This window comes from Gopherus evgoodei, chromosome 11, assembly GCF_007399415.2.
Source record: "Gopherus evgoodei ecotype Sinaloan lineage chromosome 11, rGopEvg1_v1.p, whole genome shotgun sequence".
Lineage (NCBI taxonomy): Eukaryota > Metazoa > Chordata > Testudines > Testudinidae > Gopherus > Gopherus evgoodei.
In genome coordinates this window covers 70,636,064-70,662,547 of record NC_044332.1, presented here as the reverse complement: position 1 = coordinate 70,662,547, position 26,484 = coordinate 70,636,064, and the positions used below count along the sequence as shown (strand labels likewise).

Sequence of the window (26,484 nt, the reverse complement as noted above, 5' to 3'; positions counted from 1 at the left end):
ACGACCCTTGGTAAATTGTTCCAATTGCTAATTAATGGTTAGTTTTGTTTCCATTACTTTGATCGTTGCCACCTAATTTAAGTCTTTGCTACTTTGTTTCATTCATTCCAACATTTGGCTTTAAAAGCTCCATGAACGAGGAAATATCGACCAGCAAGGTATTAAGAGCAGGCCTCGTTCTGGCATTTCCACACTTGCAGGCCGCTCTGAATTGTCACCAAGAGCATTTCAAACCCAATCACAGAAAATGGCGCCTTTCTCGCCTTCTCCCCATTACTGCCCTTCTTCATCTGGGGAGACCAGCAAGGCAAATAAAGGGGGCTGAAGTCCCTGCTGGGTTGAGGTTCAGACAAAAATCAAAAGGCAGTTTTCAGCATATTAAGAACAAACCTGTTACAGATGCTTCCCAAGGCATGTAATCTGTCATCCTTGAACACTAGGGGTTTGAAACGTGCCAACCCTTAATCTCATTGCAAAGATGTATTTTTCCTTCTGATGACTAACTGTATGGCAGGACTCTCTTTAATTGGGACCTTACTTTGAATAAATCAGTGGGGCTGGGTTTTCTGTGTGCTTTGTATTTTGTTTTTAGCCATTTGGCTCAAAATAGTGCACAACAGGTGAGCTGAACATTTTGGTGGATCATGAAACTAACATCATATAAAAATACAAACGTGATATAATGGGGAAGGATTGATTCTGGATGATCTGTTGCCTTTGGCAAAGGAACACATAAGCCATTCAGACAGCAAGGAGGGAGAAGATCCACTTGGTGTGGGGTCCACAGTGGTTTTACTAGGAGAAATGGAGTAATGTTGAACAAAGGTATGGGTAAGAGGAGGACTACAATCAAACCCCTGATGGTAAGATCTTGGTTGTGGATAAATGGAAGTATATTTTCACACTATGCACAATTAACCTGTGGAACTCATTGCCTCAAGATACCATCCAGGCAAAGAGCTTAGAAGTATTTAAAAAAAAAAAAAAAGGAATAAGAGTTTATATGGAGAAAAAAACTTCTAGAGTTTAAACAGCAAGGATTTATTCCATGTGGTTTGGAAGGGATAAAAACTCCCATGCTTCAGGGTTTCAACTAGCCTCTAATCAAACGGGCTGAAGGAGCTAAGAAAAAACCTTCCCTGTGGGCAGGTTATTCCATAGCTACTACTGAAAAGTTTCTTGGATCTTTCCTTTGAAGCAGCTGTTACTGGTGCTGTAACAGTCAAGATACTGGACTGGATGGATCATTGGCCTGAGGCTTGGTCTACACTAGTAAATTAGGTCCATTTAACTACATTGGTCAGGGATGCAAAAAATACATATCCTTGAGTGGCTTTGTTAAGCCAACCTAAGTGCTTGTCCTGCCGGCACAGCGTGTCTTCAGCAGACACGCGACAGCACTGCAGCGCAGTAGTGTAGACTTGCCCAAAGTCTCTGCGTAGACAGCGCTAAGTCAATGGAAGAATTCTTCCATTGAACTAGCGACTGCCTCTTTGTGAGGTGGGTTATCTACACCGACGGGAGACTCCATCCTGTCGGCGTAAGTAGTGTTTACATTGAAGCGCCGCAGCTGTAGTGTTTTAAGTGACGACAAGCCCTCAGTTAATATGGTAATTCCTACATTCCTACCCTCCCAAGTGAGGCAATGGAAGCCACATTGCCTGCGTCATTTAAAAGTGGATCAGACCAAATACTGAAGAATACACAGCGGGGAGAGACCCTGCATGGCGGGTATCAGGGGATGGACTCTAGACTGGCCTTGGCTGGTATTTCTTCTTTAATTCTATGATTCAGTATTTTCCACTGTAACTTACACATTACTGTCAAAGACTCATGGCTCTATCTATGGCATTGATTGAATGCAGGAGAAACATTTCTTGACAGGGATGGGAATTTGGGAATTTCCACTGCACCAGGGTTTGCTTCAGTTCCCACTTACAGCTCTATACATTTAAAGACATTTTTCGCTGCCCTCTCGGCTGCAGGGACAGTGAACACGAGTGCATTCAGCTTCAGAGGGCTCGACTGTGCCTCCCGTGGGTCTGGGTTTGCCTGGAGCAGAAAACACACTGCACTCCAGGGGAGAAGCCCTGACGGGACGAAATTCTGGCTGGTAACAGTGTGGGAGAAGCCTTGGAGGCACGTCATTTCTACTCACGTGTAACAGATATAGCCAGCAGGGTGCAGCCATCCTAGTGCAAATGGCCAGCCCTCCCCAGGCATGCCCCTTAGAAGTTCTATGGCACTGCCAGCAAGACCCAACCAGGTCATCCCTGCTCGCTGTGGGTGAGTGGTGAAGTGGGAAGGGAAAGAGCTTCCGTGACACCTTGGTGATTTGCCACCCTGTGTCAGCAACTATGATCAGCCCTGACAAATTCACTACACCGACCACCTTGTTGTCATAGCATTTATCCATCAAGATGACATCAAATGAAAGTTTAGATCCTAGTGGCATGACCTACATACGAGTAACACATTAGTAGTTGCCTATACTACTCCTGAGGGTATTCTGTGCCAAAAAATTAAAAATTCTGCACCAAGAAACTAAAAATTCTGTGCACAATATTTTATAGTTCTGCCAATTTTATTTGTCAAATAAATGTGGAGGCTCCAGGCTGGCACTGGGGAGCACAGGCCACTGGCTACATAGAGGTGGGAAATCACTGTGCAGCTACCCCCTCCGTGATACGAACTCAGCGGTGAGGCTGCACTCAACCCTGACACAGCACAAGGACCAGGTCTGCCCCAGAAACACCCCAGGATCCTGCCCCTCTGTGCCAAGTGCACCAGGTGTGGGCAGGCAGGCTAAGCAAGGCAGGATCCAAGTGTGGAGGGGCTTAGTGTGGGGTGATCCGGATGTGGGTTGAGAGGGTTCTCTGTAGGGCAATCTGTGTGCTGGCGGCTCAGTGGGGGATCCGGGTGTGTGAGGGGGGATCTGGATGCACAGGGGCTTGTTGGGAGGTTCTGGGTGCAACGGTAATGGGACTCTGCAGAGAGGTCCAGGGGAAGATGGTTGGGGCTCAGCAGAGAGGTCTGAGTTTGTGGGAGATAGAGCTCAGCAGTGTGGTCTGGGTGTTGGGGACTTAATGAGGGCATTCAGATGCTAGGAGAATGGAGCTCAGTTGGGTGGGGATCCAGGTGCAGCTGGTTGGGGCTCAGTGGGGGGGATCCAGATGCGTGTGGCTCATTGGGTGGTCCAGGTGCAGAGGGAGTGGGGCTCAGAGGCGGTTGTGGGTGTGGGGGGGGGGAGGATGAGGCTCGGTGGGAGGGTTTGTGTATGAGGGGGATCTGGATGCACAGGAGTTAGGCAGATGGGGAAGCAGCTCCTTGTACAGTGATCCCTACTCTTGCAGCTGAGGAGCGATGGGTGCAGGAAGCACCGAGGGGGGGGGGAGAGGAGGGGGATTTGCAGAGCTTCCTATAGCTAGGGGAGAAATCTGGGGGTGGGTTTGACATGGCCTTGGATGCTGTTCAGGAGAAGAGGAAGTCCAATCCTCCCTAGCTCAGCTGGGACTAGCAGCTGAGCCCAGCCCAGGGTGGGAGCCACCAGCCGGGTCTTCCCCAATCCCGCCCCCAACCCCATAGTGATTTACCACTCTGCCAGCTGCCCTGGGCATCTGAAACATACTGCTTGGGGAGGGTTGCATGACCGCTCTTGTGGCTTCCCTTTGCTTTCCCATCAGAAAGACATTTTTTCTGGGGGAAGCAAAAAAAATCTGTGGGAGACATAAATTCTGCACATGCGTGGTGGTGAAGAATTTCCCTAGGAGTAATGAACGTTCTAAAAGTATGTTTAAACTATGTAAGAAGGCCGAGATTGATAAACAAGTTTTTCCCAGACAAAGGAATGTTGGTTTACCTGTGTGCCTAGGTCTCAGATGCAAATTAAGCACAGTAAGCCAAACCGAATGGGAATATATTTGCATCTAAGATATACAAGAAGATCAAGTTAACCAGAGGAGGGAAAGAAGCATGGTGTCAACATACCGCAGCACAAGCAGCAGAGGAGAAGGAGCTTATCTGGAGGTAAGCTTCAAAAGGATCCATTTCAAAGAATTACCGGACTATAAAAAGGAAAAAGAACCATTTTGCTATCCATCACTGAGGGAGCAGAAAGAACAGCGATGTTTGCATTAATTAAAGTTGGATCCTGGCCCAGGGACAGGGCTAGTGACACTGAAGTTGCTTTAGGTGAGCAACTTTAGTTAGACAAGAATTGTAGCCTGCTAAAGGTGTATTTAGTCTCTTAAAAGGCTGCTACACTTTTGTTTTAACTGTACCCAATTCTGTTTCCACTATCCCTGTTCAGTATCAATTAAATCTCTGTTGTTTCATAATAAACTTATTCTTGGTTTTATTATAAATTCATCTCAGTGTTGTATATTAAGAGAAGTGTAAATGCTCCGCTAAACCAAGCAGGCTGGTGTGTACACTTTCTCTTTGGAGACAGCAAACTTGGTTATTTCTGTAAGTGTACAGTGACGGGCTAGATACTACAGGAGAACGCTCTTCCAGAGGGCTCAGAGTGCACGAGATGAACTGCAAGGCCAAAAAAAGGCTGGAGGAGCTTCTGAGGAGATTGGGTGGCTAACAGACTGGAGTGACAGGGAGCTGTCTCTCTCTACCTGAGGCAGGGAGGTAACAAGGTGATTTATAATCCTGAGTAACTTGAGAAAGTGTCACAGCTTCTTTTGGCCTCTTCTCCTTCTGGGGCATCAGCACTGAAGTTCACAATCTCTCCCCCTTCCATTTACATCATCCCCCCAAGAAGAATCTAAGCACAATCCCAGACCTACTGGCTGAGCTGGATTGACTGGGTCACCTTCACTAGCCAGAGGAGATCCCAGTTGAGTGACCCAAGACTCTCCTCTTTTACACATGCTCCTTCACTCTACAGTACTCCCAGCCTAAAGGCGCACCAATAGCAATGAACCGAGCCCATCTCTCCCCTATGGCACTGAGGTACAGAGCATTAACCAGCAAACTACACACTGCTCTTTCCAAAGCCATTTCATTTTAGGCTGCTGCAAACAGATTTAATTTATTTGCTACAGTCCACCCCTTTTTTTAAAAATCATCCTCTTGCAGGCTTCCGAGCACTGTTATTAATATGCTTTCAGATATTTATATTTATTTCCTTAGACAACCAATTCCGTTAATCAGCTTAGCCTGCATCCCAGCCAAGCTGTCTTTCCTTGCAGCAGATACCAAGCAGGATTTCCTAATGATTTTCCAGTCAGTTTTATTTCAGTTGACCTCATATCAAAAACTTGGGGATCAATCCTGCACTGCCAACTTAACAAGGGTAGAAGGAACAAAGGATCGAGTCACTGGAAAAATTATAACAAGGGGCAAATCCAGACTCATCTCCATTTATCTATATCCATCTATCTAGTATTTATATGGCCCCTATCATATCTGGTTCGTGGCCTTCCCAGTGGGTGGAGAGGACCCAGGGTGAAATGGAACTAAGAGGACACACCCTCTGCACAGCATAGGAATCAGCCCGCAGAGCGCATTCTCTTGTAGCAGCAGAGCCACTCCACAGCCAAGGATAGCAGATTCCAGCCCCTCGCATACAGGACTACCTGCACCAAGCCCCTGTATCTGGACTCAGCAGACTGGCCCCTAAATGCACGAGAGGAATAAGAACATATTGCTGATCAAGCATACAAAGAATGCCACGGTAGGGTTCCTTCTAGTTGGACTTTTAATCAGGTGCTTCCATCAGTAAGATTTATTGCTCCCCAATCACTATTAGCTTCTTGTCTCTTTTTCTTTCTGACCCCTGTATTACTGACAGCCATACAGCCTGGGATTCTCACAGCTGTACACTTCAGGCAGCCTCCACCGAAGTTTCCCCACACAATCCACTCAGACCCTACCAGGAAGGCATGCCAATTTGGAGAGCTAAAAATAATTCAGCATTCACCCCAGAGCAACGTGTTCGGAGCGCTGCCAGTCTCTGTGTACTATGCAAAATGACCAGTGGTGGGGTCTGATTGTTACGCAACCAGACAGGAACCTCAGTTAATCACAGACCAAAAAACATTGAATGCTGAGCTCCACACTAGTGACAATGAACACACCTTTGACCCAGTGGGGTCACTTCTCCCCATGCCCCACCCTGTTACTCATGCTAGCCACACCCTCAATGTGACTGTGACAGTACCTCCCATAAGGCTTTATGGAAATATGCTTAGAATGTGTTTTATGCTACATTTGCCATGTAACATTTCTCAAAGATTATGATCTACTGAATCTATTAATCCTATTTGTATGCATGTATCATTTTTTTATTCAAAGCTGAATACAAGTAATTCAGACCCTGGGTCTTTGTTGGAACAGACGGGAGTGTCTAGCTCAGCAAGATAGGGTGCTGGGGCCCTGAACTGGCAGGGAAAGCAGGGGCAGAAGTAGTCTTGGCACACTGGGTGGCAGTTCCCAAGAGGGTTTCTGTGATCCAAACCGTCACAGTGACATCACTTGAAAGACAGGGAAAGAGGCAGCACAGTGTTACATGATGTACTGCCAGCCAATAAGGTGACATTTTAAGATGTTGGTTTTAACCTGCAATCCTGAAGGGGCTTGGACCTGAGTAAGCACCCAGCCTCATGCAGTAGGTGGTCAGTTGTAGGGTTACTACTACAGTTAATGTTATTAGACAATATACAAGCAGCTCATCATCTAGCTTGTTAATATTTGATCCGTGACTTGTATTCTTAGGCTGAAGCTCCAGGCACTCTATGGCAAGATTTTCTAAGCTACCCGAGGGATCTGATTTAGAGTCTCAATTGCCATGAAAATGAATGGCATTTGGGCACTGTAATCCCTCAGGTGGCTTTGAAAACCCCTCCCTGAAAAGTACAAAAAAATAAATATATGTTTGGATGGGGGAAATAAAGCAGACAGGTCAAGTAACTTAGCCCTGGCTATGGGATAACTGATGTCCAGAACTCTTGGCTCTGTCTCTTTGATGCCCATTATTGCAGTATCTGAGCATTTCACAATCTTCAGTGTATTTATCTTCACAACAGCGCTGTGAGGTAGGGCAGGGCTAATATCCCCAACATAAAGATAGAGACAAAGACACTAAGTTATTTGTCACATAGAAAGACTGATGGAGCAAGGAATTGAACCCAGCGCTTCTGAGTCCCAAATTAGCACCATAAACCACTGGACCATCTTTCCTTCCTCCTGCCTAGCTGCAGGTGTTGTTGTGAGACCACTAGGCAACACCTGTCTGCTTTCAGTGCTTCTAATAGTTCAGTGTCATTCTAACTATTGTCTCTGAGAACGGTAAGATGGATTCAAGACATATCTGCAAACAAAGGCCAAGTGCATGCACTAAGGTCCTCTAAGCTATGGCTCAAAATGAGTTTGAACTCAACTTTTCAGAACATTATCCTCTTGTGAAATGTTTATCAAACTCTTTGCCATATGATTTGCAGGGACAGAGCAGGCAGCAAAAAAACAGACTCACAAACCACTGATTTCCACTGACATGACATTAAAAAGATAAAAAGTGAAATTATCATGAAATGTGTTCAGTTGAGCGCATGGGAATCTCACACTGGGTTGCTCTGTGGCTTGACAAAATAATGCTTGGTTATAAATTCAAGTACTTAATGAACAATAGAATGTCATTTTACTCTTGCACATTCCACAGTGGGTGGTAAGAGTGAAATGTTCACGTCAGTGCATATATTATAAAACGTAAGTACAGAAGATTTCAGATTCAACTTACAACAGTTCCCAGTGTCTTGATTTTTTAAATTCTCTCCCATCTTGTTTTTTTTGTATGTACAGCACCTAGCACAATGGGGCCCTAGTCTCAGTTGGGGCCTATAGGTGCTATTGTAATACAGTAATAACAATTTCAAACACCCTGAAGTTCCCAGCTTTCAGATCTGGGGGTTTGTTTGGACTTCTTAAGACGACAATGGCCATTTGCAAATTGTGGGTGCGGATCTGAGCTTGAATAAAAAACACCCACAAATTCAGTTGTGCTGGAATCCAAGCTCTTTACAGGGACTGTTTTTGGTTTGAATTGCATTCTAGGAAGGTGGACCTATCTTATAAAGAATGCTGCCATGTCCCTGATGTAGAGAATTGTTTTGTGTCATCAGATTAAACAATGCTGTTTGAGTGAATTATACCAGGACATGTGCTTGTCTGCAAATTAAAGCTGAATGCAAACTGACATGGCTGAGATCCAGAATCTGTCTCACAAAAGCGTAAGTTGACCTGATCAGTCTCAGCTATACAATAAATGTTACTCCTGGTCTGCCACCATTCTGCTCTCTGATTTGTCACAAATTACTCCCCTTCCAGCAGTGAATTACCTTCAAATCTCATGCAGAGCAGGTCTAATAACTAGAACAGAGGGCCTTTCAAATGGCTGGTTCTATGTAGCTTACGCATTTGTTGTGGGGGCTCCAAAAACCATGCAGATTTACAAACTTGAGCGGGTGTCAGATGTTCCCTGCATGTATTTCCAAGGGTGTGAAGCAAATAATTTAACTGCAGCCTCTTTGTGCCAAAGCAAAACTTACCTCAGTTTTTCCTTTACTCTGACAGGACCTCCTAGTGTCTTCATCTGAGCCCCATTCTGTTGCCTGGGAAACCAAAATGTACAAGTCACATGATAATAATGTGAACTATTGTTTCTTGGCTAACCCACATCTGGAAACTCAAAGAAACAAGAGCAAGCATCTCAAGTCAATTTATGCAGTGCAATTTGCAGCAGGCACTGGGACAGTAAACATAATGTCATATATATCATTCTTCTTGTGCTCACAGCGCAAACAAATGATAAATAGATGAACCGTCCAGAGGTTGAGGCAACTAACCCTTTAACAGAGAACAGATTTTAATTTGCATGTAAATACAACATCTGATTATAATTCAAGTGGAAGGGTCCAATACACAAGCCCCATACACCAAGACTTTGCCTTTTCTAAAGATACAGTGCAGTGTAAAAGTACCAGCTTTAAGCACTAAATGGAACAACAACAACAATAATCCTTACAGCAAAGTTATAGGTATTCAACAATAATTTTGCACAAATTTGTAGTTTTCTTAAAAGCTCCTCTGAGACAATCACCCTATTACTGAAACCTAGTGTTAGTCACACTGCAAAATCAGTTGGATAAGATGAGAAATGGAGGGATATCTTGGCAAGGGAATATGGGGGAAAGAGACCTTCAGGTGATTGTACAGCTAAAGAAATGTGGAGTGCTTGGACCAGATCCTTAGCTTATCCTTAGTGTAAAATGGCTATGCTCAGTGCTTAAATTCAGCTGGAGCTGTCCAGAGCAGAGCTCCGGTAAATATTTTTAAACCTGGGGCTGAAGCCCCGAGCACCCGGGGGGCTCAGCACCCTGAATGCAGGGGGAATGGGGACTCCAGGAAATACTATATGAAAATTTAAGCCCTGGCTATATTGCATTGCCAACAGTGGAGTTATGCCGATCTATACCAGCTGAGGATCTGACCCATAGGGAATGCTTTGAAAGAGGAGTCAGCAATACTGTATCAAACAGAGCAACTTCCAGCTTTAAAAAGTACCAGCATCAGAGCCAGCTGTTTACCACTGTCTCAATTTTTCCCCCTTTAAGCATTTTTTAAAGATTAATAAATTCAAACAAATATTCTTGGTTTTAATAACAGGCAGTGAAAACACACAGACATGCATACTGCACATTGCTCTGAGTGCTAGCAAAATAGCCCTTCTAACAAGATTGGATTGTAAGGTTCAGATATAGATCCAAACTCCCCTAAAGGAGACAGAGATTTGGTGTGGTTTTTTTCCCAGCTCATAACAAGATTGGTAATAGCAGCAAAGTTTGGTCTAGAACTGAACTTTCCCCCAACTTTCTGACTGCTGCCAATGTTTTAATACTATTTCCAGAAATTGTCCCCTTGACACAAGATGAACCCAGGTTGCCATGGGAGGCAGAGGAGTGCCTGCAGAAAAGAGGGGAGCTATTATTAGTTTTCCCAATTCAACAAAATACACTTGCACATAATCACAACCAACGACAGTGGTAGCACCACCCAGTAAGCACATTTATAATAAGCAGTACCTTGTAGGGAAGTGTTTGGGACTGTTTATATATTGATCCTGAAAACTGTGCTTTATCTATTATCATCAGAGCACTCCATTCAACCTGGAGAGCTAAAAGTGCGTGTGTACGTGTGTGAGCATGAGAGAGAGACAGCAATGCACTGGAATATGGAGGGAATGGGGGGTGAACTTTTCCTGGGAATTGTTTGGGGAAATACCTGTTATTTAATTCAAGTCAGCCCATTCCAAAGGCCAAACATTTGCTCTACACAAGTATTTTATGAGCTTGGGGATAAGTCTGCACTAGCAGGGACAGTTTAGTAGTATCCAGATAGGGGAAAGACACCATCAGAGGTAGGGAGAAGACTCCAACAGTCCCTTCAGTCCAAATGTGGAATTTTAACTGGCAGCTCCCATCAGAGAGGTGTAACACAACAGTTAGGGGGGTTGGATTCTAGGTTCTGGTTCAGTTCCATCACCACAGCCAGCTAGCTAGCTGCAATATTCTCTACTCTAAGATTAATTTTTGACAAGCTAAACAAAAACCACCACCACAACAAAAGACCACCGCCATGACACAAAGTGTACAGCAAATAGTTTATTTGATAGTTTTCTTCCCATTTCAGAAACACTCAGAAGCAGCACTCTCCTTTACAGCACCCGTTTAGCATGACAGCGCTTGGCAGGACAAAATAAAAACAAAAAGAGAAGGTGACTTACCTGTAACTGGAGGTTCTTTGAGATGGGTGGTCCCAATCTGCATTCCATTGAAGGTTATGTGCATACATCCGGAGCCAGAGCTTTTCAAAGCAGTATTGCTTGGCGATCCGTGCATGCACCCCTGTATTGCCTTGGGATTTCATCCTAGGTGATAAAGGGCGAGGAGGACTTGCCACACCTTCTCCACTGCAGAACTACAGACGTACAGAACCACAGCAGAGAGGTGGGCTGAAACACAGATCAGGACCACACATTTGAAGAACATCCAACTATAGGTAAGTAACCCCCTCATCTTCAAGTGATGCCCCTATTGTATTCCACAGAAAGCGATTGACAAGCAGTACCTTGAGAGGCAGAGGATGCGAGGAAGATGGCGGAACTGTAGAACAGAGGACGGCTGCACCGAATGAGAGATCCGTCGCAGAATCATGTACCAGAGCATAGTGAGAAGAAAAGGTGTGTTCTGAACTCCACATGGCCACCTTCCATATGTCCGCAAGGGACAGGTCGTGTAACGCAGCTGTGGCGGATGCTTGTACTCTCGTGGAATGGGCTCATATCCCATCTGGTGGGGAGAGCCCTGACAAGAGAGAGCAGTGCATAATGCACCTTGAGACCCTCTTGCAGATTGTCTGGGTGGAAACGCCTGTCCTTTATTTCTCTCCGCTAAGGCGACAAATAGCTTGGGAGTCTTCTGGATCGGCTTTGTCCTTTGTAGGTAAAAGGCCAGGGCCCTACGCACCTCAAGGGAATGAAGCCGCCATTCCTCATTTGAGGTATGTGGTTTTGGAAAGAACATAGGCAGATGTATGGGTTGGTTGAAGTGGAATTGGGAAACCACCTTTGGCAGAAACCTGGGATGCAGTCGCAGCGAGACCGTGTCCTGATGCAATGTGGTGAAAGGGGTTTTTTTGCCATCATGGTGGCTTCCAGCTCACCAACCATCCTCGCAAAGGTAATGGAAACAAGGAAAGTGACCTTCCTGGAGACAACAGAGAGAGTGCAGGAGGCCAGCAGTTCGAAGGGAGAGTTCATTAAAGAGGTAAGGACTTGATTGAGATCCCATTGGCAAGTGATGGGCTGAATATGTGGATATTTACGTAACAGGCCCTTCCAGAATTAGACAGTCAAGGGGTGGGTAAAAATTAGGGCTGTTAAGTGATTAAAAAAGTTAATTGTGATTAGTTGTGCTGTTAAACAATAAGAGAATACCATTTATTTAAATGTTTTTGAATGTTTTCTATATTTTCAACGGAGTTCCGCGGTTTTCAGATGGAAGAAATACTGTAAGAGCAAGGGATGCCCACAACTTCAGGAGCAAGACCTTGCTGTTGGGCCCAGCAGGTGAAGCATATCCATTTGGCCTGATAGAATCGCCTTGTGGAGTCCTGTCAGCTACTGGAGAGGATGTCTTGCACTGCCAAAGAGCATTCTCTTGCTAATGGAGGTGTCCATCGAAAAGCCATGCTGTCGGGTGTAGTGTCAATGGATTTGGATGTCTGAGTCTGCCATTGGGTTGTGTCATCAGTTCCAGAAATGTCTGTAGTAGGAGTGGAAGTTGTGTTGACATGTGGAGAAGGCGGCGGCACCAGAACTGGTAAGGCCAGAACCGAGTGATCAGAATGGTCATTGTTCTCTGCCACCGGAGTTTGGGGAGGATGTGACGTTGGAATGGCAGTTGGGGGGGGAAGAGAGCGTAGTTTGTCCAGTCTGACCCATCAACTACCAAAGTGCCGCCCCGTGAGTGGGCACCGAGTCCTCCCCTGTTTAGTATTCGTGAGAGATGCAAAGAAATTTCTAATTGGTGTACCCCAATGATCAAAGATGTCCGCAATCATCATGTCATGCAACTTCAATTCATGGTCAGTTGCAAAGTTCCTGCTGAGAGACTCTGCAATCACATTCTGGGTGCCAGTCAGGTAGGCTGCTGACAAAGGATATGATGTTTGTTGCACCATTCCCAGAGGCGAATCAGCTCCATACACAGTGCTGGGGACCTCATGCCCCCTTGTTAGTTTATGTAGTATACTGTGATGGTGTTGACATGACAAAGATATGGCAATAGTGGACAGCTGGTAGGAACACATGGCATGCCTTGCGTACAGCCTGAAGTTCAAGAATATTTACATGCATCCTGGCCTCTCGCATGGTCCAGGTGCCTTGTGTCATGTGATCTCCAGTGTAAGCACCCGGACAGAGAGTGAGGCATTGATTATGGTTGTCACAGTCAAAAAGGATAGGAAGAAGGGCATCCCAGAGCAAACTTGTATATCGTCTGCCCACCACCGAAGACAACAGATGACCTCTGATGGAATGCTGAGTATAATGTCCATTGACTGGTGCACAGAGGAATAGACTCTTTGCAGCCATAAGCTGTATACAACAAAGGTGCAGGTGGGCAAAGGGCATGATGTATGTGCACACTGCCATATGCCCTAAGATGGAAAGGCAGGTCCTGACCAAGATCGAAGGGTTGGAGGTTATCAGGGACTGAATAGGGTAAAAAGTTGATTTTTCAACACTGATGCTCACTCCTAGGGAGGAGAGGAGTAGAAGTAGCTAGGATGTCAATGCTCTAGCTTCCTCTTTGGACCATGCTGCCAGCAGCCAGTTGTCCAGGTAGGGGAAGACAAGAATTCCCTAACATTGTAGGTGAGTCGCTACCAAGAGAAAACTCGTGTAAAAACTCATGGGGCAGTGGTAAGTCCAAACAGGAGAACCCTGAATTGCAAGTGTCAATGCCCCACTTTGAGCCTCAGGAACCTTCTGTGGGTCAGATGAATGTCAACACGGAAGTAGGTGTCTTGCATGTTGATAGCTGTAAACTATCTGCCTTTTTCTAGTGAGGGAATAAAGGCTGCAAGCATGACCATACGGAACTTTGGTTTGCAAACTGAGCAAGTGAGGTGATGGAGATCCAAGTTCAGTCTTCATCCCTCTTTCTTCTTGGGTGCCAGGAAACAGTTCAAATAGTCCTCCCCTAGGGTAAAAATACTGTTGTGAGAGGATCTCTATGTGGGGGTTAGGATGGGAGATGTGGAGGAGGCGTCACCATAAACTCTATGGTGTAGCCGTTTCAAACGACGTCTAAGACCTACTTGTCTGTTGCTGCAGTTCTCCAAGCTGGTAGAAAGAGTTTGAGACAACTCCTGAAAGGTGTGGTGGATAGGAGCACTGATGTACCGAGTGGATGATGGCACTCTAAGCGCACTCAGAAATACCATTTTTGCAATGACTGAGTGCATCGTGGGGACGTCTGAGTTGCCGGAACAGGTGGATGGGTTCTATGTATCTTAGAGCACTTCTGAGGAGGTTCATAGGCCCAATAGTGGTAGAAGTGAGGAGTTCTATAGCGTTGGACTAGTGGTGGATGATAGCATTTTATCTCTGGTGCCAGTGTGTATATGCTCAAGGATCAAAAGATGGCTCTAGAGTCCTTTAGAGAGTGTAAGGAATCATGAGTTTTCTGGTAGAAGAGGTATGATTCATGGAAGGAAAGGTCCTTGACTGTGTTCTGCACCACTCCAGGGAGACCCTAGGAGTGTAACCAGGATTCCCTCCTCATGGCAATTCCAATCACCAATACACACAAGGACATGTCCGCTGAATCAACTGCAGCCTGAAGTATGGACCTGGCAACCAACTTCCCTTCCTGTATAATCTCTTGGAATCAAGTACGATCCTGCTGAGGTAGTTTATCTGCAAATTCCTCTGTCCGGCCATAGTTTATAAGTCATACTTGGCCATCAGTGCCAAGTAGTTAGAGATCTGGAACTGTAGTCCAGCCAAGGAGGCCTTTCAACAGATGAGGTCCAGTCTCTTACCCTCCCTGTCTGCTGAGATGGAGCACGGGTGTTATTGTTTGATCTGCTCTGACGCAGCCTGTATTAACAAGGAGTTAGGTGGAGGGTGTGAAAATAAAAATGCTGACCTTCTGGGGGGGGAGTAGTTCCTTTTCTCTGTCCCCTTTGGGGTCAGAACACATGTGGCCGGGGTATGCCACACAGTGTGTGCTGGTTGAAGATTGGCATCACTGATCAGTAAGGCCACACTTGCCAGTACCGATGCCTGCAGAATGTCTACTAACTGGTGCTGACTATCCTGCATCTCTTGTAGGGGGATCTCAAAAGCACTGACAGTTCTCCATAAGAGTTCTTGAAACTGAAGATAGTCATTTGCAGGGGAAGAAGGTGTCGATGACACAGCTGTGTCTGGAGACAATGAAGGGAATCTCTCCAAAACCACCAGTACCATCGGAGCCAGGCTGATTGGTGCATCATCTAACTCCGAACATCTAACACATGAAGAGTAAGACAGTAAAACAGGAGTTCTCTCGAGCCAAATGAGACTGTTCCGTAGGCAAATATTGGGGTCATGAGCTCCAAATGGCCAACTCGTTTGATCCTGCTGTTGTCGTCATCCTTAGATTTAGAGGAAAACTTATTGCCATGCATATGTGCATGCTTCTGTGGCTCACGGCTAGGCCCCGATGCAGAGTCCATACCACTAGTACCAGCAGATCCAGATGGAGGCTCTGCAGTAGGGGAAGTGCTCTTGGAGTGTTCAGGCCAATGTACAGGGACGGAGGGTTCCCCAACCAGGATCCAACTTTGGACACATGGCTACCTCCATGAGGTGCTTCTTGAGGTAGAGAGAGCTCTGCCTTCCCATACATGGGCAGGGAAGGAGAGGCAGACACTGCACCTGGAGGTGATGTGAGCTTTCCCCAAAAACACTGAAAACAGCATTGGTGTTCATCACTGATGGAAAACAAGCGAGGGCAGGAAGCACAGACTTTGAATCCCAGCATCTTTGGCATAAATCCAGTACCCAGACCGGGACAGGGGAGACTGGCAGGAAAAACTGTTGAAGCAGCATCCCAAGTGCTTAATTATAAAAACTGCTAGAAATCACCAAAATACAATGAAAAAAACACAAAATCCTAACTACAACAAAAATAAAAACAGTTGTGTACATTTTTTTTGGAAATGTGTCACTAAAACAAGAGGTCAAGCAGAAGCTCCTACTCGGACCATGCGGTGGAGAAAAGGAACTGGGCATGTGGATGGTCTTCCCCACCTTTTTTTGCCTCGAGCAAAACCATGAGGTAATACGGGTGCACATGCCCGGACCGCCGCGCAATACTACTTTGAAAAGCTCCAGCTCCGGGGTCATGCAGCATGTGCATAACCCCACAATAGGGACCATCCCTCGAAGAGGAATCTTTTTTTTTTTTTTTTTTTTTTTTTTTTTTTTTAGCAATTGATGCTGCCCCTTGGTAAATAATCTGGGCCCTTTGGGACAGCGGCAATGTAACTGAGAGCAGAATCTGGCTCTCTGTAGAAGAGCCTCCACTTTCCCCACACAAGCTCAGAGTTACTCTGCAAACACAATTCAAGTCAGGGATGTATCTGTGGTCTAAGCCATGTTTTTGGTGCTCGTTGTTTTCTTTTTTGGACAGCATTGTCCTTAGGTTCTCCCAAATCCCCGATGAGACTGCTGATAACAGAAGCCCTTGCTGATAGAACATATTATAGCAACATGTTGCCGGTGACTGCACCATTCGTCAGTTCAAGGTTCATTAGCTTCAAGAGGATAATTAAGCACTAAGGCATGTTTTATTAGGCAAGTATACACACCTCAGGTAAGCTCTGAGGCACAGGGTTGAGGGCTGACTGACTCCAATGACCTCCAGTGACTCAAAGAGCATATTAAAGACCCTGCAAAGGGGAACCTGGAGCTTCTTGTCACTAATCAAAATATAGCTGCAAAACCAAAATGCTAATGTATGTTTAAGGAAAAGAATTGTACATCAGTGAATGAACGTGCGCCAAGGGTCTGTCTCAAAGCCAACTGAAGTCTGGCTATTCATTCCAATGAGCTGTAAAGTGTCCCACGGAGGGCCAGGATTTTGAGCTCTCAGCCTTTTTATCACCTCTCCTTTTGGACTCAATCTGTTCTATCTGTTTATATCCCTCTGCTGGCCAGACTCCCCCCCCCTTTTTTTAGCTCTGCTACCACTTCCGAGTTTCTTCTTTCATTTCTGCTGTCTTAAGCGTCTTGGATTTACCCCTTTTGCAAGCCTCCCTGAAAACTGCTCAGGCTTCAGCGTAAGCCTGTTCTTTCTACTTCCCTTGCAAGTCTCTCCTTTCCAGAAGCTCCTTATGAAACCTTTCTCCTCTCCTAGACACATTCAGCATTTCTGCTTCAGCCAACTTTATCTCCCAGTACCTTTCAGAATCTCTTCAGTCAGTCTTTCCAAGGAGACATATGTATTCTGCGACACATTGAGTGTATAAAGCACATGTGTGTCTGGCTGACACCCGCATAAGCAATGTAATACCAAACTTTGGGAGTAACGCACCCTTGCACTCATTTCACTACCTGACCACAATGCATATGGGCAGCCCAGCCATGACACATTTTCTTAGCTCCGAGTAAACAAAAAAAAAGTTATTTCTGTTTATTTCTCAAAGCTCTCTATGCACATTTAGCTACATTGCAAACTAACTAAGCAACAGGCTGCTACCCACCGGGCTGGAGATCATCCTGAATTCTTCACTCATTTTCTCAGCTGTCTGAGCCATTTAAGTTTCACTGCCACAGCAAACATAGACTGGACTATTTCCATACCTCCTGATATGTGTGTCAATCAGGAGAAGAACAGCAGATGCCTACGGAATGACATGGCAAGACACCAGCTCTCATGGAAAATAGAGCCCGGGTTTTAGGTGACTGAAGCTGGTAGGAGGATGCAGAACAGGAGAACTGCTTCCCCATCTGCCACATGCTTATACCCGCAAGCAATATTTAGTAGTTTGAGGATAGACTGACTGGGGGCACCAGTACTTCACTCCCTGTTCCTCCTAACCTTGAGGGTTCTACCTCTTCTCACCTTCTACCTGGGGGGCTTCCAGCCCCCTCGCCCTTCCCTCTTCCTATTTCCAAACAAACTTTGTGGGGTTTCTTATTGTCAATAGTTCTGGAAACTTTGGGGACATCATATGAAACCATGTGAGCCATGTATCAGAGGGTAGCCGTGTTAGTCTGGATCTGTAAAAGCAGCAAAGAATCCTGTGGCACCTTATAGACTAACAGACGTTTTGGAGCATGAGCTTTCGTGGGTGAATACCCACTTCCTCAGATGCATGTAATGGAAATATCCAGGGGCAGGTATATATATGTGTGCTAGCAAGCAAGCTAGAGATAACGAGGTCAGTTCAATCAGGGAGGATGAGGCCCTGTTCTAGCAGTTGAGGTGTGAAAACCAAGAGAGGAGAAACTGGTTCTGTAATTGGCAAGCCATTCACAGTCTTTGTTCAATCCTGAGCTGATGGTGTCAAATTTGCAGATGAACTGAAGCTCAGCAGTTTCTCTTTGAAGTCTGGTCCTGAAGTTTTTTTGCTGCAGGATGGCCACCTTAAGGTCTGCTATAGTGTGGCCAGGGAGGTTGAAGTGCAGAATGAAGAAAGCCCACACCACTATAAGAGTTTGACTAATTAGTCCAAGAGTACCATCACTGCACAAAATGATGAGCATAAAAAACACGCACAGAGTGGCCCACCCATCTGTGCAGGCTGGCACTAAAAATTCTGGCAACAGTATCTGAGGATTGATGGTGCCATTTAATGTGCTTTTCATTCATAACATTGACAGGTGCATCTGCTTCCCCTCTCGTCCATCTCTGTGACTTGTGTTCCTTTCAACACATAGTTCTTCTCCCAAAAGGCTTTTCCTTCATCCTTCTGAAGCCATGCAAGGGAGAAGGATTAATTTTCTGAGCTAGTAGGGTCATGTTTACATCATCTCAAATACATGGTGCAACAGTAGCTAAATGGAGAACACTACAAGTACCACAGAGATAAGCCACAGACGCAAATCTGAACTTTCTTAAAGTTCATAGATATTCTGATTGAGAGTTTGGGTTTTGGCTGTTTAATAGGTGATAGAGGCCAGTTGTAAAGTTTGCATCCGGTTCAGAATTTATTTAACGCTGATGGATTATCTGATCTGAAAACTTCATTCTATCTTGTGCTTTCAAAGTCTTTATCACTCAGCACACACTTCTCAGGGACCTTTGTAGAGCCAGCTACTCAGTTACCTAGAGGTGCCACAGCAGGTATCCTCAGTATCTCCCTGTGTCATACAAATCCTGGTGATCTGATGCAGGAGTCCCCAGCGTGGTGCCCGTGGGCACTATGGTGCCCGCTGGGGCATCTAAGGGCACCTGTGTACTGGCCAGTGGATGAGCATCCGCCGAAATGCTGGCAACAAGCTGCGTCATCCAGAGGCGTCAGCGCCGAAATTCTGCCAATTTTCGGTGGTATTTCAGCAGCGACGCCTTTGGATGACACTACTTGTCGGTGGCATTTTCGTTGCGATGCCTATTGACATTGCTGCTTGTCGGCGGAATTTCAGCAGATGCTCATCCGCCGCCACGATCCTCCGTGGCTCATCGTCTGGCACCCACCAGACAAAGAAGGCTGGGGACCACTGCTCTGATGCAACACTCTCACTGACTTCCTGGGCCAGATTTCTCTTTGGCCCAGTAACGTTGATTCGCAATCTATAATTAATTTGAGATTGCATTTTAATGAAGTAGATTAGGCTGACAATAATCCCTGTGTTATACTTGGACTACAAAGATATAGTTTTTGCCCAGAACGAACTAAGGTATTTCAAAAATGGAAAGCAAAGACTATAAAAAAAAATAAGTTACACTGCATATGTATTTGGTAAATGAAACCCATTTTTAATTTCTAAAGTATCTCATTACAAACCCATCCATCTGTTACCATCCTCACTTTCATTAAATATCTGTTCCATAAGAGCTGCTGACAGCCTTTCGTGCCTGCAGCTAGGCCCAGAATCATGCTGTTCTCCTCTCTTTTCATTAAGATCTTTTCTTCTTACATCTTATGTTATTTATATCTGGAGGTGATTGGAATGCACATATTGCAAACAGAAGGCCTGATTCTGCAAGATCCCGAGCATCTCCTGTAAGATCCTGAGCCCCCTCAACTCCCACAAATGTTTACAGGAATGGAAGGAGCTCAGCATGTTGCTAGATCAGGTCTACAGGGACTGCTAAAGGCAATCAATTCACAGGAATACACAGAGGGGGATTCTTCCATCTGCCCAGGAGGGAAGAGGTGATTTTGGTTCCATGCTTGTTCGATGAATGGCACCCTGAGCCCAGATTGCCAGCTCCATCAATCTGCAGTTAGACCTGAACTGGCAAAGTTATTTCTCTCCCTTACATGTCCCTTTCCAATAACCCTAAAGGGGGCTTGTACCTGCAGTTAAAATACTCCTCAGAAAAGAGAGACCACCACCACCGAGGTAGCTTCCAATATTCCTTATTCAGCACAAACTTCTGCATCTCTTATCATTTACATTAGTAAATCTTTTTGTACTGACTTATTTTGGACCTGACCCTGTGAGGTGCAGACAGCTGTCAAATCCCCCTGACAGCAGGGAGCACAGAGGGTGCTCAATAATCCACAACAGGCACAATTAAGCAAAGCATTTAAGCATTCACTTAAACTTTAAGCATGTGTTTAAATCCATCTCCATTCAGCAAAGCATTTAAACATATGCTGAAGTCTGTTGATTTCAACAGAACTAAAGCACCTTGCTGGACAACGATGGACTTTAGCACGTGCTTAACATTAATCACATGCTTAAGTACTTTGACGAACTGGGATCAGGGTAAAGCCCTTTAGGCAAAATGCTGCTACAGAAGCCGGCACATTTCCGCTACAAATTGCCATCATAAACCTCTTCATCCATTTAACGCCAGTCAGGAAAAGGTCAGTTCCATAAAGTGCAACATACAGATTATTGTTGATGTGGACAAACTACTTTATAAGACCATTTCTATGCTCATAAATATTTGGTAATCTCCACAGAAGACAAATCCCACACCATCAATGACAATGCTGACCTACCGTTTATGAGGAAATCCAGTAGAGTTTAAAAGGAAATGATAAACTTTTTATTGATGTTAAATTGCAGAATTTAAAAGAAACCACCTCTACTAGATGATTCTATAGGTTGGATCAAGAAAACCCTTAAGAACGGATTTCATTTCACTCTATATAAAAGTATTCTACAAACCTGTTCCTTTTCTACATAGCCTCACTGGTTTCCTCCTCATTAAATTCGATTCGACTTATCCATAAAGGCCTCGGTTTTTGTCTGCTAAGGACCAGGCACATTCGCCTTGCTCTATAAACAATTATTTATCAAAATCTAACTTCTTAATAATACACAACAGAAGCTCAGTGCCCTAAAAGCCACCGCTCAAGCTCCACAGCAGTTAAATTTATTAAAACTGTGACACAAAAGGCTGGTAATCAGATAGAGTTGAAGGTGAATATAACGCTGTGTCTCACTACATAGATTAGCTGAGTATTGCATGGGGTAAATTACAGAACATTGCTGAAGACTGTGATGCCTATGAGGAATGGTCATGGAATTCAGCAAATTAGTCTTTGACGGGAGCAGTAATGGGGAGAGGAGAACTGCACTGCAGCTAATCAAATTGCTAATTGATTTCCCTTCAATGATCTCCAAATCCTTAGGATGTGATAAAATGCAAGTTGTACATTTCATTTTCAGCCCAAACTAAACACACTGTATATGAGCAAAAGCCAGCATGACAACCGGGCTCTGCCCCGAGTGACTGGGCTAACCATATGTGCTACAAGTCACCTGCAGACGCTGAACATTAAAATGAAACATTTAGGAGGCAGGAGGGATACGTGCTGGGAAAAAAAATCAACAGGCCCAGATCACCATTAACCTGTATTAATGGGTATATACATTTTTCACCAGTGCAAATCAGTGTACAAGGATCAGGGCGATAGTGAATCAAGCCCTCTGATTATAATTAAAAATAACCTATTAAAACAGTGCACCTGATTCTGCTCTGACACTGGTATTAGACTTATGTAACTCTCAATTTACATCAGTAAGATCAGAATCAGATCCTATCTGTAAGTGACACTAATGGGAGGCATACACCAGTCAAGGGAAGAAAGTTCTTATTTAAGGTTTGCTCTGGATCTATGGGTGTCCTGAGGCTGAATTAAACAACCTAGCCCACAACGAGTTTTATCAAAGTCCTTGTACACTGAGAAATGGTATAGCCCCAGGTTAGCTGCTGTACAAATCAGCTACAACCACTCTTCCTAAATAAGTCAATAGGGACAAAGCAGGACTGACCAGACACTCAGATTAATTCTTTCTTCTTCTCCAACTGTTATTTATTTTAACCATTTTGCACCATTTATTCCTGGCAGGGCCTGTTCCCCTTCTGTGGCGGGGCAAGGCCAGATGGCTATAGAAAAATAGTGGGAGATAGATATATTAGCCCCAGGTTAAACAAATCCCTGGTACCAGGATAAGTAAATGGCAGCTGCGCCAGGTCAATGAAGACACCTGGGGCCAATTCAGATCTTTCCAGAAGGCAGTGGAGATTGCTAGGTTGATTGGGACACCTGAAGCCAATCAAGGGGTGGCTGAAACTAGTTAAAAAGCCTCCCAGCCAGCCAGGTGGGTGTACATGTCAGGACCTGTGAGAAGTTGTGCTTTTAGAGAGACTGAGTTGTACACACTATACTAAGTACAAGGAAGGATGCCCTGAGGTGAAGTGGAGCTTGAGGAAGTGGGGGCTGCTATTGGGAAGTAGCCCAGGGAATTGTATGTGTCTTGTTTCTAAAAGGTCAGCTACCATAGCTGATACTATTAGGGGCCCTGGGCTGCAGCCTGGAGTAGAGGGTAAGCCTGGGCATCCCCCTTTTGCCCCCTGATTAATCACTGAGACTGGGAGACAACAGAAACTGTGCAAGAGTGGATAGCTTCTCCTCACCTCCCTTGCTGGCTTATGATGAAAATGGCTCAGTAGACTGTGACCCTTGTCTCTAGAGAGAAGGGTTAAGGGGAGGGTCACAGTGTGGGGCTGCCCAGAGGAGGGGCAAGTAGAGCAATATTCCCTGGGCCCTGCAGGGGCCCCCACAAGAATTTTTCAGGGCCCCTGGAGTGGGGCTCTTCACTCACCCTGGGGCCCCTGGAAAACTCTTATGGGGCCCAGGCCCCCAGAGCTTCTTCCGCTCCGGGTTTTCGGCTACAATTTGGCAGCAGGGGGTCCTTCTGCCCTGGGACCCACCGCCGAAGTGCTGGGTCTTCGGTGGCAATGTGATGGTGGGGGGGCCCCTGCTGCTGAAGATCCCAGGCCCCCGAATCCTCTGGGTGGCCCTATCACAGTGAGCCTCTGAGGCTAGTGAAATCTGTCAGGAAACGCAGGACCCACGGAGACAAGGACAGAGCTTTGTCACACTTCCTATCATTTGTCTGTCTTGTCTATTTATATGGTAAGTTCTTCCAGACAGGAACTGTCTCTTGCTAGATGTCTGTACAGTGCATAGCAGAACAGGGTCCTGATCTCAGCCAAAACAAATGGGACTTACTGCAAAGTAAGGTAGACAAATCTGGCCCTTAGTTTTTAAATGAAATTCAAAGTAATCTGTTTTTGGTAAAATTCTTTGCTTTCTGTGTGTTCTTGCTAATGCTGAACATTAGCTATTTTTCTCTCCTGAGCAGCTGCAATTATCATGTATTATTATTTATTTGTACTACAGAAGCTCTACACAGGGAGGAAAAAACCCACAGCTGACCCAGGTCAGAGGACTCTAGCTCATGGGGCTTGGGCCCTGGGGCTTTCCTTACTGTGTAGATGTACCCCTAGAGGTCTGGACTGAGATTGAGTCCCCCTTGTACTGGCATTACGCAAACACACAGCGAGAGACAACCCCTGACACAAAGTAGTTACAATCTAAACAGACAAAACAGGTAAATGGTGGGAGGTCACACAGCAGGTCAGTGGCACAGCAAAGAACAAAGCCAGTTCTCTTGAATCCCAGCATGCTGCCAGGTCCACAATACCAGACCGCCTCCCAGGTTTATTTTTGTATAGCATTCTTCATAGAAATATTTTATCACAATGATTCTCAATCACCAGGTCAGTGCTAGCTGGTACGGAGCAGCACTGGGAGGTTTTAAGAACAGATTAGACAAACACCTCTCAGGGATGATCTTTGTTTAGTAGCTAGAGCAAAAAGGACTGGATACTGGATGCACATTCTTAATTCCAACATGGATTTGCTGTGTGATTTTAGGCAAGTCAATCACCTCTGACTTTGTTTGCCACTGTCAAACTGGCATTGCTGTTCTGGAGCTGTAAACTTTCATTTGCCCTGCAGGGGATTCCATTGAGTAACACCAGGTTCCTGTAAATCAGACACTCCTCCTTCCTGTAGTGTTGGGCAGGAATTTATAGCTCCAAACTCTGTACTTCCTTATCTCAAAGGGTTATTGTGTGAGGCTTAATAAACCACAGTTTCTAAAGCACTCTAGGATGAAAAGCACTGTACAAGTGCAAAGTATTATTAAAGATTATTGTCTAAAGCTTTACTAAAGAGTGATACCAAGTACACATTTTTTTCCAGCCCTCTAGAACTAAAATGGTATAAAACTAGATTAAAACATTTTTCTAAAGTAAGTGATAAAGATCACAGCCAGGGTACAGCTTGCATTGCCCGTTTCAGCTCTTTGTTTTAAGGACATACATACAAAGGAATAAAAAATATTAAATAAAAACCAGTTTATAATAGCATGGCCAATTCATCCTTAAAGAGACACTGTCAACTTTAAATTCATAATTTAAACAAACAAATTTCCTTGCTAGTTGGTCTAATCTTACCCTCGGTCATTCTGGTGTATATCCAGTCTAACCAAACTTCCACGGGGGGGAGGACTTGAGGCCCTTAACAATAATGTAAACTTAGATGGTTGAAACAGGAAGTATTTTTTAATTTCCGATTTACTTTTCACTAATTACTTTTTGCATTTCTTGCACTGCACAAAGTACAGTCAGTCAATGACATTCATGTCATTTTGTTTACAAATCATTGCTCAACACTGTAATATTTAGTTGCAAATATTGCAGAAGAACATTTTTTGTTTAAAAACAACTATAACTAGTGGCAGTTAGAAAAAAAACAACAAATTTATATTGGTTGTAAGTTTGTAAACGCGCATTTTTACAAAGTCTAAAGTTTGGTCCAAATGCAAGTTGATGGCATTCCTTAACTGAGATTAAAGTTGGGTGGGAAATGATTTTTCTGGCCTGTGAAAATCTTCAAGATTTCAAAAATTTTCCTGTTCTGTATCAGAACAAAACCAAATATCCCAGGTGAGTGTCTTAACCACCAGGCAACTGGCTATCCTGGGGTGGGTTAAATATTCCTTGGAATGGGGATTCAAACTTGGATCTCTCACATCCCAAGTCAACGCTGTGACTACTGGACTAGCAAATCAGTCTTGCTTGGTCTCTCTGACCCAACAAATATATAAAAGCAGCAAAGAGTCCTGTGGCACCTTATAGACTAACAGATATTTTGGAGCATGAGCTTGTCGGATGCATGTAGTGGAAATTTCCAGAGGCAGGTATATATATGCAGGCAAGCTAGAGATAATGAGGTAGTTCAATCAGGGAGGATGATGCCTTCTTCTAGCAGTTGAGGTGTGAACACCAAGGGAGGAGAAACTGCTTTTGTAGTTGGCAAGCCATTCACAGTCTTTGTTTAATCCTGAGCTGATGGTGTCAAATTTGAAGATGAACTGAAGCTCAGCAGTTTCTCTTTGAAGTCTGGTCCTGAAGTTTTTTTTGCTGCAGGATGGCTACCTTTAAATCTGCTATTGTGTGTCCAGGGAGATTGACCTGTTCTCCTACAGGTTTTTGTATATTGCCACGAAAGCTCATGCTCCAAAACGTCTGTTAGTCTATAAGGTGCCATAGGATTCTTTGCTGCTTTTACAGATCCAGACTAACATAGCTACCCCTCTGATAATGAATATACAGTTATTTATACAAAACAGAATAGCTCAAATACGAGAGATTGAGCGAGCCCTATCCCAGAACCAGTATTAGCCTGGTGGTTATGCTAACCACTGAGCTACTCTGTAAAGGCAAGTTACAGTATTTCCTATGATTGAGAACCAAAAGCATACAGGAGCCATGACAAGGTATTTAGCAAAGTAGGCAGTTAACCTCCATGATAGAATCTGGTCTCCTGCCATATCAAATATCTTGTAAATTATGGCAACAAACATTGGCAAAAGGGACAGGTGATTATGAAGACACAAGATTATATGATAAATCAATAAAATAATTATATAAAGGAGGTTAAAATGTACACAGCCAAAAAAAAGATGCCACTTTAATATGTCAGACACAAGTCAAGTATATGAATATAGCTGAACGCTAGTTTATTTTAGGTTGGTCGTAATCTTTAGACACACTTGACATTTTTGTAGCTCATAATACACTTTCTTTGCACCTCCAGCTCTGTTTATTTTGCGAAGATCAATTTTTACACTTCTTCTCTCACAGATATAACAAAGTATTCCTTAGGACTGAATCAACCACAGCAATGCCTCCATTTTAGCAGCATAGATCAATTCTCCCTTCCAGGCTAATGTATCACCAAACGATGTCCATCTCCACCCCTTTTTGTTCTTTAGTAGAGTCACCATTCAGAAATAAATGCCTCCCTCCCATTCATGGGGGCCACTGATGGATGTGCCAGGACTCCTAAACAGCGTTCCTTTACTGTTCTGCACAATGATCT

At 44.6% G+C, this 26,484-nt stretch overlaps 1 protein-coding gene across 1 annotated transcript in view; it reads right to left on the bottom strand.

Moving 5' to 3' along the window:
- The window catches only part of SEMA5B (semaphorin 5B), a 153,610-nt gene that overhangs the window by 93,402 nt on the left and 33,724 nt on the right, over window positions 1-26,484 (bottom strand). Inside the window, exon 4 of the mRNA XM_030579372.1 lies at window positions 8,556-8,618. Coding sequence (XP_030435232.1) covers window positions 8,556-8,618 — 63 coding nt within the window. The remainder of the gene's footprint in view (window positions 1-8,555; window positions 8,619-26,484) is intronic.